Raw genomic sequence first — 13,635 nt, forward strand, 5'->3', positions numbered from 1 at the left:
GTTCAGAATAAACAAAAGCATTGTCATCACAGCCTCAAGGACGAGAGCAGGTTTGTTTACTACAGCTTTCGTATTTACCTAAAGGCGGTATAATTGAACACAAGATCTTTCATAATTAAGCTATTTTTATTAAAGCCTTGAAACACTCCGGCTTGCATAAACGTATGGAATCTAAAGGGAAACGGGGATATGTATCTAGTAATTATCCTTTACCTTAAGGATACTGTGCTGCATCACGTGACTGTTTAAATTCAAGGTCCAATATGTTTTTCTGACCATAACGCTTGATGATGCTGTTAATGAAAACAAATCAGTCCCACAAGTGATTCTCAAACAGCAAATTCTAACCCATTCCTCGTGACGTATAGCTTTGAAAACAGTGCTCCCAAAGGGCAAGCGGAAGGAACCACGAGGAATAGAAAATTGCAATCATCCTATTCAGGGGTCTCTCAGCGTCCACTTACCCACAGTCATTATTGCAAACCTGCACACCATCTACCAAGAAATAACAACAAACACGAGCGCAGATGGAGTACTGTGCTTACTCAGGGTAATTCAGTTCATTTTGGGAGCAAGCAAATAGCTCGGTATATATATTTATGCCTGCGTGTCGGTTTGTTTGTGCTACATCCTGTTCTTTAGCTGGTTTTTGACATTTCCTTGCAGGGGAGCTTGTTTCCACATGACGCATTACTTCATTTGCATGGTGCATTAACACATTTAGTTCGACGGCACTGCAGTCACAGTTTAATATTTAGGACACAGAAGAACTGTTGAAAATATCCTCAGAATTAGAGCATTTTATATAAGAGATTAGAAGGCAGGATCTGTGTTGTTTCTTCGGAACGATGAGTCAGAACATCCATTACTTCAGTAAACACTTTTGTCTTTTCTGCCTCTCTCCGTCTCTAGATTTCTCTTTGAACGCCGAAGATGCGGCACCTGTTATAAAATACGACGTGTGGGTGTTTCAGTTTCTACAGCTCAGGATTTAGACAATTTTGCAGAATGGATTTTTGTTAATACCCATGTAAAGTGCAGGCTGCTCGCTTAATTGACTATGGGATGATTAAAAAAAACCCCGAAAACAATACGGCCGGCATGGCAACAGCTCGTGATGAAGGACACAAGAGTTTTAATAAAAAGCTATTCATGCTGTTTACCCAATAAGAAGTTGATTCGGGTTAATTTTCTATTATTTGGCCATGAACTGGGTGCCGCTTAAAAATGTTACATGTGAAAATAAAAATAAATAGATTTTAGGCAGCACAAAACCAGGTTTAAATAAATAACAGACTACTTTGGTTACTGAGATACCATCATCATTATACAAACATGAGAAAGACTCACCGTTCGGATAGTGATAATAATGTCACAATTTTCTAAAGCCATCTCCAATTTTAGGTAGCAATAACTCAACAAATAGAGACAAGAAATCAAATGCAGCAAAAGTGTGACAGGGCTGTTTTGATAATGCTACTCAATTCAGCCCCAAAGCCATTTTACATTTTAATGTGTTTAGATTGAAATGAGGGAGGCAGAGCCAACACGGATAAACACAGATGTGGGGAATGAATCTCTCATTTAAGGAGCATATTTAAGGAGGCAGCATTCATTAATACATTAAAAAAACAATACAAAAACACAGCTGTTTGCATACCGCCCAGCTTCACCGTCATCACCGGTGCGATCGTCCTAATCATTATTGTGCGTTTGCTGTCGGTCAGAAAGTGAAGTATTTAGGAGGTGTTTAGCGTTCGTGAGGTTCTTGTGTGGGCGACGACGCTGATTGAGGCTGAATGCTCCTTCACTGCTGTTTGTAACAGCGCGGTGGGAGGCGAAATGTCTCAAAATGTCAACTTCAAAATTCCCAGGGAATCTGACACCCACTGCGGTCTGTAATCCAGGTTATTACCAGCCTTCACTCCCCCATATGTGAATCATTTTCTCTTTTGGCATCAGTACAAATGGGTGGATTTGAATACAAAGCTAAATAAAATATTGCAGCGCGGAAGGGCAGGGAGGACGGTCAGATCATAAATGCGATACATCACACCACTGCGTGCATTGTAAATCATGCTGAAATACGCTACTTTACCTGTAGCATTTCAGTTTAAGTTGGCTTTAAAAATACAGGGAGGTCTGGCATAATCTTTTGACATGTATTAATGGTAATTTCAAAATCACGTCCGCCTACTTAACACTTGATGTATTTTGTTTGCATACACACGCAAGATTATAGATAAACAAAATGGATTTTCTTTCTTGTCACATCAAGGCACAAAAGGCAGCATGACTGATCTAGCAGTCAGTGCTTCGTTTTTTTTCAACACGGATAACGCTTCAACCACTTCACTACTTGTCCCCGGGTTGCTTCAAGTAAATCAAAAACTTTTGTTTTGTAGCTGCACAGAGACCCACGGACACCCGCTGCTTGTTTCCTGACTGTACGATGCAAACAAATCTGGCAAGCCATACCCAAAGATCAGCAGCTTCAATCAAATTGGCTGGAAATTGGAGAATGCCCATCTGGAAGTGAAGTTATGTTTGCAAGACATCGAACTGATGCAATAAGTGCTTTTGAGGGAAACCGAAATAATGAATCAGTGAATTTAACAGAGCATGCCAAACACGCTATATATCTTAAATATTTCAGCCCCTTCTGGTGCCAGAAGCACATCATTTAAAACCAAACAGCATCTTTCTCTATTGATAGTAATTAAAATTAATTTAACATTTTTATTGAATTTAAATTTGTTGATCTCACCATGTTTAAAGTTTGTATTGTGACTCTGGCGTTTAATAGGATACATTTAATATATTAGGCAAATATGTTTGCATCTAATTTTAAAATGTCCCTATTAAGGTTATGAAAGGTTCATGCTTTGGTTTTGGGAGTCCCCAAAAACAGTTTTACATCGACGTCGAAAAACACATTGTCTTATAATATGCATTTATTTTTACCTTACTTGCTCAACAATTTTCCAAACCTCTCCTTTGCGATGGTAATCTGGTCTCATTTTCATTTCATCACGCCTGTAACTCCTGATAAAGCAGCCTTTGCGAGCTCAGTGCTGCTTTGTGTACAGCGTTACCGGGGAAACGACTATTTTTACCGCTACAACAGCAGCATCTAGTGGCAATTTCTTTTTAGCATTTTCATTCAGACCAACGCGAAAAGACCATCAACATGAAAGGGCTTGAGATTTGTTTTCAGAACGGCTCGTTTCAGTGATTTAGAGTTGAGTCTTTCTTTTGAGAGACAAGATAGCTTATGTACACGGTATACACGGTGCACTTTCAGATTTTAAACAATGCAGGATGTTTTCATTCTGTCACACTGCATGAAAGATCATTTTAAAAAAATAAGTTTTTTTTTTTTTCGGTTGCTACACTGGATGCAATTTTCACCCAGAATTTGCTAGAAATTTCACTAATAATAATAATAATAAATAAATAAATAAATAAATAAAAACCCAAAGCCACGTGTGTGGATATAAAGTTTTACTGAATGAAAATTTAAACCATAATTATTATAGACCTGCATAAGCTAAACAAACTATTAATAGTGCGCTCTAATTGCGAATATATATTAAATTCACACAGTAGCAGGTTTGACCTGTTTTAATGCATGGTGGTTTAGAGGGTTTCACTATTATTGCACTCAACAATTAACCCGCTTACTGAAACCCGAAGCACATCTGTACTCCTTCACCAACACTTATCACGCTCTCGGAGTAAATATATCGGCCACACTTTCTGAAATCACGCTAGGTCAGGAAATCGCATGCAGAGTCGCACCAGACAGCTTCAAGGACAAATCGAGGTGAGGCCAAGCAAACGGAGGCTTAATCGTTCAATCACACCGTGCCGTTACACTAAAAGCATCGCACCGCATCCTATATACGCAACCTTCCATGCATGTCCCATTTGTATGCGACAAGTCCTTTGCATCAAGGCAAGGCGCTTTTAAATAAGCTCATCCCCCAGCGTTGGGATTGCAGAAGCGTGTAGCGGGAATATGTAGCAGGACACCTGCCCACGACAGCCACAGTCGTTAAAAATTGATCGCTCAGAACATGGGACGCTTCAGATGGGAGCTCTCCATGTGATTCAGTGAGTGCCTTTATCAGCGGCAGCTGCAGTTCCCCTCACAGACACTCACACTGCCTCTCTGAGCACGAGAAACAAGGACGTCCTTCTTTTGCCTGGAAACCAGAGATGTTAGGAACGAGCAGTTAAAGCCTCGCTGTATCAGTACTGCTCAACTTTCATTTCTGAGGAGTTAATCCGCTTCTCGAGACATTTGAAATCGCCGTGCAGGTAATTATGACCTTTTGTGTGTGTGTGTGTGTGTGTGTGTGTGTGTGTGGATGGAACGCGAGCGTTTGGCTTTTGCTCTATGTGGGATGGAGCGGGAGCTGTCCGCCAGCAATGGTGCTGAAATCAGCCTCAATGAACGAGGAAGTGATTTTGTCTTCGGCACGCATCGGGAACGGGGGTAAATACTACAGCGGGTCGCTTTGACACATTTTTAGACGCAAGAAGATAGTAGGCACACGGCAGCGTACGAGATTCACCCGGACTCATTCATCAGCCAATGTTTCGGTGCATTCGGACTACAAGCGTGTGGGTTTGATTCGGATGGATGAGGGAAAGTTTACACACAGATTAAGGGATCCAGCCATGCGTTACATTGTAATGTCCTTTATTCTAAGATTTGCGTTCTTGAACTCTAACGCTCATCAAAATGCCCCTTTTTCTCAAGTGTTGCTTGATATTCAGGTTGCAATGTAATGTTGCCATTCCCCACGAGAAGAACAAACGCTCCCTGTAGATTTACTTCAAATGTACACGATGTATGCTTGTCCCAGAGCTTGTTATTAGCGCTATTTTTCCCCGTGAAGGTTAAGTTGCAAGCAGGCACCGATAAGACACTAACAGGAGACCGTCGTAATTTTACAACTCTGCACTTTGTGTGAACTGTACGCGACGTATATTGACCTTTACTGTCCTTCATACGTCGCATCTTGTGGATAGTATTGCGTATGCCATGCAGTGATTATTATTATAGTCTTTAGTAATGTTTTATCGTATAACCTAAACATACGTGGTTTTGATCCAGTCAAGCACATTATTTAATATGACAAAATCGCGCATACATTCAAACGAAATTTTAAAGGTCAATTAAGGTAGAAATAGCCCCTAATGAGAAAAAATGCTCACATTTTTTTAATGTATTAATTTTTTAAAGGGGAATAGATGTTTATACAAACTAAGCTCTTACTGTTAAGTAATTGTCTGTTTCACATTGTAGATTTGGCGACAAGGGACTACTTGAAAAGCTAAACCTGAATGTAATATTTGGTTGAAGAAGGCAGGAATAAAAAGCCATCATCATGAATTTTGTTATGAAGCAAGCGTTGGGAGGTAAGTTTGAGATTGTCCCGTTTCTCCAAACATGACACACACACACAGAATAGAATAGAAACTATACACTAATGTAGTAAGCTTGCACAGCAATACCATTATGCTCAATCTGCTTACATGTAACCTTTCTCTTGGCTTGTAACGCAGGCACTGCTCTTTATTTGCATGCAGATGGAAAATGAACCAAGTGTTGCTTTTTCTTTTTGCTTTGGAGTGTGTTTTCTTACGTCTTAGTCTTGTATAGCTTATCTTGTAAGTCAAACAGTGAGGTTTAAGATAATATTGTGATGCATTTGAAAGCACTTGATCTACTGGGCTGGTAGATAGAGGTCGCGAGCCTTTGCGCATTTCAAAATCTGCCGCAGTTCCCTGTTGTTCTCGTGACAAAATGGTAGGAAGACAATTCATATTTTTTTCCTCTATTTACGTTTAAGTTTTGAAATGATCCTTTTGTTGTTCGTTATATTTTTTTTCCTCCATTTTAATTATTTTTGCATGGCATGACACGCCAGAATTATTGACTATTGACGGTACGCTCTGCCGAGCTTAATATAAATAATAATAATTCCATAAATATTGGCGTTAAATGTCCAAACAGAACTGCATCTCAATGTGGTTCATTAATCTCCTTTGCATTCGTAATGAGGGTTTTATCAGTCTCACTCTGTGCGGACTTCCGCTCGTCAGAGCACTTAGCCCCATCAAGACTGAGATTGACAGTTCAGTCCCGAGGGCTGTCACAAGAGCAGGACTGCGGCAGTTGATTAGCAGGGATGTGCTATAAAAAGGTGGCGTACGACCTGTTTCATTAACCAGCTGCCGGGTAAAGCAGCCCTTGAGGGTCCTGCCCTAGTCCACTTGCTCCATCGATAAAGAAAATGAGTGAAATCCACTGAGCTGTATGGAAAGGGATTTCACCCTTGAGAAGAGAGAGTGGTCCCCAGCTTCATGTTTACTCCCAACTTTCCTCTCTCGTCCCTATCATGTCCTTTTTCTAAGAGTAGCAGTGCGTGTCTAAGATAAATTGATCCTGGCTTCAGATGTTTTTGGGTTATTATGTTTTAAAGATTTCAAGTCGCCTATAACTAGATTTGCATTTCCTGCAGGAATTACCAGTGCTTGCAAGGCAGCAAGAGAATAAGTTTTAGGTGAGCTTAGTTTCAGGCTTCGGTTCTGCGCAAATGATGATGACTCTCAGGGTGCGTCTTGTTTTCAGTTGGCTGCACACGAGAATCAGCTATAAATTGTGAAAGTGTCCATTTTATGTTCAAAAACACATCATTATTCTTCTTCTATATACCCTCTGTCTGTCTGAAACACTCTGTTTAAAACCTTTGCTTTTAAACCCCATATTTCTACAAATCCCAATCTGTTGTGATTGGTTAGCCACTTAGAGAGTATGTCGGAAATGTAACGCCAATTACCATATTTAGGTTTCAGGTCTCGTGAGCAGCTGTAAATGCTTCATTTCATAAATGATCAATTTTGCAATACTGAATTACCTTGAGCTGAATGGTGACATTATGTATATAGCTGAATTAAGTATATTAATGAATTTTATACAGTTATTGATCTGAACTGAATCAACACTGAACTGAGCTCAAAAATGACACTGTATTCTTTGAATTTCTCTCATATTTCGTAGCTTCAATGATTCTGTTATTTTCCAGTTTGTTAGTGTAAAAGCTGCTTTGTAACAATATTTATTGTATAAAATTTTTATATAAATAAATGCGACGTAAGGTGGCTTACATTATGACATTATGACAAGTTGACATTATGCAAATGCGTAACATTGTGATTAAGCTAAGTTACAAAAAAATTGCAGACTACTAACAATATTTGTGTTTTATGTTGAAGAGATGAACTCCCTTAACTGTGAAATTTTGTGGTTTGTAACTCTGCAGATGCACAAGTGTCTATATCACACCCTCAAGGAAAGGTACAATCAAATAAGCATTTAAGCATTTATCATAACCCTATATGCAAATTGACCCAACCCCCCACAAAAAAACAGTTCATGATACCAAATAAATGAAAGAGGTTGGATGTACTTGCTCTAAAGCTTTTATTGCATCATTCGGATGCATCCATAAATGCATTACTATATCGGCCCATTTCAAAACTGCTGCTCTGGGCTTTTTTTTTTTTTTTGCTTGCAGTCTCCACCGTTGATTGATCCTGTAAATCATGGAACAGGCAATCTCCATTTGCCAGTAGCCGTTTTGACAGGCCCCCACATGCGGTTCTGACCGACATTAGATAATAAAGCTCAGGCTGAAGTGAAATAATGGGCCTGTCTGGCTCAGTAAGAGATTTAGAGGCAGCAGGTCAGCATGTGGCGAGAGAGTTCGGCGCTAAAGCTCACGGATGTAAGACTAATCACGGTTATGTGAGAGAAATCTCCTGGGCATCCCTGCAGCATCAACCAGAATGCAACCAGAATGGGAGGCCACCCCATGCACACATGAACTCTCACACTTACTCATCTCACTTTCTTGCTGAATTTCACCTACATTTGCTCTGTTTTCTTTTCTTCCATATCTTCTGCTCAGTACTGCACTTGGCTGGCATTTAAAATGCACTTAATATTTAGCAATATCGATTGACTGCACTGATACTATTGGATGAGAACAAAATGCGAAATGAACTGAACAGAACAGAACAATAATACTCTTGCCTTCAGCAGAGCTGCTTATAATTGAACTTCTTTCATCATTTATTAAAGTGCCCTTATTATGGATTTTTGAAAATGACCTTTCATGCAGCGAGTAACACAACTCTAAGTGTATGAAAACCATACTGCAAAGTTTTAAATCTAAGAGTGTATACAGTTATTGTCTCTCAAAAGAAAACATCAAAGTCAACATCAAAGTGAAACATGTGCATATTGCCCACCCACTTGGTCTTTTCGAGTTTGCCTGCATGAAAATGCAAATTAATTCTTTGCCACTAGATGCCGCTTTTTAGCATTAAACCTCACAAACACTGCACAACAGAATTGGATTTTGTCTCATATATTTGATGACTTTTGCACCATTAGCTATGTTTCAAGCTACATTTTTAAATGCTTATTTCGGATATTGTATTAAAAAATGAATGTAAATTCCAAGATTTGAATAAAATACACATAAAAAACATATGCCCTCCAGTGGAGGTAGATAGGTTATCTGTATTGTACTGTAAGTGCTATATAAATAAACGTGACTTGACATGCACATCATTTTTGCACTATTTTCTTCCACATATAACCCAGATTTTCCTGACCACTTCCTCTTTTTACCCCTCTTTTTGCATCTCTCCAGCTAAAGCAGCTCAGTGGAGTGTAAAGAGAGTTTTGCATGGAGTTGGTCAGCGTTCTTAATAAGCTCGACATGCCTGAATGTGCTTTAATTTTGAAAGTTTGGTTTAAGTCATAGATTTTCAGTGTGCTCTCAGGCCATTTCCGTTGTTAATTGGGATGCTCACATTTGTGGTAAATTAACACCTGTTGTCATTAATATGCAGAAGCTTCTCGGCTGAATCCAATTTTAACAACTGCGTTGAGGTGTTCGGATCTGAATCAGATCACCTTCGCACTAGCGTCAACGCTCTCGCACTTCCTGCGGGGTTCTGTCGGGCCAATCTGACAAAGGGTCATACATTAGCGTGGGTCGTGGAAATGCTTAATCTAATCAAACTCTAATCAAAAGCGCAACGCAACTTCAAAAGTCAATTGAAATTAACTAAATTGAGTTCTACTGAAGTGATGGCTGTGCAATACGGTGCTGTAATACCACATCACTGCTGTCACAGAGGTTCATTTGTTTCACCTTAATGACAGAAAAATTAATCATGTGAAAACAAGCTATTACTTATGTCACATTTTTTCATTTTAAACTTCTGTCCTGTGCTGGCAGTGCATATAAAAAAGCTATCCCCTTGGAATTATGTTTTTCATTTATTTTGTGTGAGAAAACAGTAGGTATTTTATATTTATATGGTAGTAGCATTTTATATTCATGTGGTAGTCGATATTTTAAAAAGTGTTAGGTAAAACTCAAAAGAAATAGTCGACTCTGAATCATCGAAACGGGTCGTTTTTAAAACGAGTCCCAAGCTGTTTCATGTTGACGTCAAAATTAGCATATTGTCCACTTGTCCTTCTTTTCTCGTTTGTCTGACTGAAAATGCAAATTCATTTTTTGCAACTAGGTGCCACTTTTGTAGCGTTAAAAGTTCACAACAACTGTTCTCATTGAAAAACGGGTCTGGAAAAATGAATCGCTGAACGAATCGTTTGGGAGTTGATGCACGAATAAGGTAAAAAGAAAAGAAACATGCATATAATAAGAAAAACAAAAGTGTTTTTTGACTTTGCATGCACGTCAAACTGTTGAAAAACCAAAATAAGAAGCTTCCATAACCCAAAAATGTTTAATGCAGATGTCACTGAATCGTTCATTCATTCAATTAATGTATTTACATATGCTGATTCATTTAGTAACAATACAAGTGAAAGACTTTAGGGTCATTGTTTTCATTAATTTGACTCTACACTTATTGTTATTAATGTTAATGTCTCTTATTGTTAATGTTAACTTTCAGTTGTTATGTCTGAAATTTTCTTGCACTCATAGATTACCACAGTGACAACCATGTGCATCACGTGTATCTTACAAGGAGAAATTAAAGCCTGTGAGGTCAAGAAGCCCAGCTCTGTGCAGCACTAGCACTGATGCCTATTGATTTATGTGTTGACCTATAAACGACTGATTACTTACATTCAGCCTGCATGATTTTTAACCATGTAATGAGAAGAACGGTAAATGCAATGTGCTGAAATCAATATGCCAGCTCAGAAAGGGCCAGGTGCCGATCCCTCCGCAGCAGGGTAGGAGGTTAAATGCTAGATCCGGCATTTTGACTGGAATCAGACGAACATTAAATTGATTATAGGGCTTTTAGGAGCTCTTAGAGCCAAACTCATAGACTAATCTGACAGTCATCAAGTTTTAATTGTAATGTGAGCCTCTAAGGTGAGTGAAGGGAGGAAAATCAGGCTAAGAAGGGGTAATAAAATCTACAATGACCAATGAACTCTATTTATGAAGCATCCCCAAAGCGATGTTTTGCTATATTTAGCTAATTTCTAAGGACGATTTTGCCCTCAAAGTTGCATGGGTTATCAAACAGAGTTCAGAATGTTAACATTTACTAAATTTAGCATATTATTATTTAATATGTACTTAATATTTTGTATAATATTTTATAAAATATATAGAGCCATAATTATTATTGAGAGTCATATTGACAAAGAACAATATACATTAAAAATAAAATCACTATACGCTAAATTTACAAAAAATGGTTGTAGAATACATTTTCACTGAGAAATGGATAGTAAATATCACATATATTTATAAACATATATAAAGTAGCTAAATTAACCATAAACATCAAATTTATTAAACAAAATAAATAACATTTTAATATGTTATAATAATACTATGTATATATATATATATATATATATATATATATATATATATATATATATATATATATATATATATATATATATATAATCATATTTGGGGATCATTGGCTTCAAAAATGTTAAAGGCCATCGTCTGTACAGCTTAGTAAACCTACACCCACTTCCTTTCTTCATGCACACCTTCACACCTGTTTAAATGGCTCTCCAGAACAGGATGCAATATGTTTTCCTGTCCCTCCTGTAGATAGTGTAAGAAGCAGTATTGCTGTGAATCGTGCCTGACCTTAACCTCTGAGCGGAACACAACGCTCTCTCTGTTTCTTACTCTCTCTCTCTCACTAGCTCAATCCATCTCTCTTTCGGGTCATCAGATGACCACATGGTAGGACACATGGGCAGGTTCTCTGGCTGCAGGTTTCTGGCTCTGAACTGCAGGGACTACAAGTGTGCAATGGCCCTTTCAGTTCCACACAGAGAAAACACCTGCCATCATGACACACACACACATACATACCCACAATGCACCAATGCATGCATCAAATTAACATTGTGATCCATTCATGTGCAAATGATGCCTTGTGGATACCTTGTCAACACATCAATTCTCAATCAATGTCCTTTAATTGCCAAGTCACATGCAGTGAGACATTTGCACACACACTCGTATATGCACACATACACATACAGACACAGCACAGATGGGCTCTGTCCCCAGAATGACCGCGGGTTAGATATCTGGTCAAGCTGCAGCCATTCATGTGTGTTATAAATGGATGAGTCATGACTTTGGACCGGCCGATGGTCCTACACGGTGCCATGGGGCTCCATAAGGTCTTTGCCAGTTTGACATGGCAAGCGCATTTTACAGGAGAAAAAAAATGGAAGTGAAATGATCTTCATTAGCAAGCAATTCAAAAACACAGAATCGTTCGGGAACAAAATAATGAGAATATCACTGAATCGTTCATTCAGATGATTCTTTAAGAAACACAGATTCATTTAACAACAAATGAGTGAGTCACTGAATCATTTCAGTCAAATGATTTAACATTTTTTAAGCTTATTTACCTTTTAAAATTTCTACACATCTTTGTTTTTATGCAACACTTTCAGCTTAACTTACCTCGGTTTACTTTCTAAATACTATTTATAAAAACTGAATTTACAACAAAATTAGCTTAACGATGACCAAGATTAGTTAGCCTAAATCAGTTTATTAACCCTATTAACAAAATTAATCTATATTAAAGATAAATAATACTTACAAAACTAACCCTAATATGTTATGAAGTATTGTTTCTCAAATTAATTTATCTTTTTTCAAAGATTTTAGCAGGAAAATTATACATTAAATATAATAATTAAAAATAGGAATCTTTGAGGGTGTGCTTACCATCATTTTAAACACAACATTCTACTGATCTTTCAAGCAAGTTGAGTTTTTAACATTTGAGAGTTCACTTCATTTAAAATAGAACAATATAGTAATGATAAGATATGAAAAAACAAAACAAAACAAATGCATTTAGTTATAAGGAATAATATTAGTATAATGTAAGAGCAACAATTTAAATCATTAGTATTTATAAAATGACTCATCATCCAACCCCTGCTGATGAACGTTTCAACTACACCATTCAAGCATCCTGCAACAAATAAATTACATAAAAGTATAATCTTATCTTAAAGAAGCGTTTCATTATATTATAGATTTTTATCAGTTATTAACTGTAAAAATGAAAGATTAGATTTATTTATTATTTTTTGAAATCCTTTTTTGAAAGATAAAACGGATAAAGAATGTAGATTTATTTTCACAGCTTTCTTTGATCATATTTATCAAGGGTACCAGCAATTTTTACCACGACTAGTTGATAATACCATTTATGTAAGAAAAACGATACAGGCAGTGCTCTTTAGTGAGCTCTCTCTTTGTACAGTGTAGTTATTGATTTAGGCAGGTGTCAGTAGATCATTAGAAAGGTCTCATTAATTAGTAATCATTATCACCGTCATAAACTACCAACATCCTTCACCTCATCTTTAACACCATTATCAAACATTTCAACATCTCCACTCATAAACTGACTAAATTAATATTTTATAAGAACCTGTGTAAAAAATAGGTAATGCTCCTTTCTCGATACACACATTATTGCCTCGACAGAAATAAAAAAAAAAGTTAAAATAAGGAAAAAAAGTGATTTAGCACCTACTGATGTGGCTCGACGTTGTCCAAATGGCCCCATTAAAACCTGTTTGACATTTCATTTCTTTGATTCATTACAGGCAACTCTCAAAGCTCTCTCTTCAACTGTTACTTTCCTCCTGCAGTCGGCCTAATATTAATCCAGTGTCATGAAACCATTGTGAGGTTAATCTTAGCCATAAAACAGCCTGGCCCAGGGAACAATTATCATACTCCGTATCCCGGAGCTCCTCAGTGAAGATCATTATATGTCTGCCGGCATGACAAAAACTTTAAAACGTCCTTGTTTTAAGACTTTTTTTAGCCACAAGACGTCTGACCTAAATTAGTAAAATTGAAGCGTAGAAATACATCCAGACACAATAAAGTCACTTGAGAGTTCAACACACTCTACATAAAATCTCGAACTAATGAGTGAAAGTTAACACCCATAATGTTCTCATGCAAATTACATAAAGGAACCTCGGCAAGCAAAAAATAGGTTGCCGACGTCAGCTGTTAGATAACCTTGACGTGC

General features: G+C 37.5%; 1 protein-coding gene across 2 annotated transcripts in view; it reads left to right on the top strand.

The window, feature by feature from the left end:
* The first annotated feature begins 3,964 nt into the window (after positions 1-3,964).
* LOC122358098 (complexin-1) overlaps positions 3,965-13,635 on the top strand; it is a 45,228-nt gene continuing 35,557 nt past the window's right edge. Inside the window, exons 1-2 of one of the 2 annotated variants that reach the window (XM_043257873.1) lie at positions 3,965-4,323; positions 5,318-5,430. In XM_043257873.1, the coding sequence (XP_043113808.1) occupies positions 5,400-5,430 (31 nt within the window). In that variant the 5' untranslated portion in view covers positions 3,965-4,323; positions 5,318-5,399. Of the gene's footprint in view, positions 4,324-4,482; positions 4,502-5,317; positions 5,431-13,635 lie in introns of those variants that run through there. The other variant, XM_043257874.1, reaches the window with a different exon arrangement.

Source organism: Puntigrus tetrazona, chromosome 14 (assembly GCF_018831695.1).
Source record: "Puntigrus tetrazona isolate hp1 chromosome 14, ASM1883169v1, whole genome shotgun sequence".
Taxonomy (NCBI): Eukaryota; Metazoa; Chordata; class Actinopteri; order Cypriniformes; family Cyprinidae; genus Puntigrus; species Puntigrus tetrazona.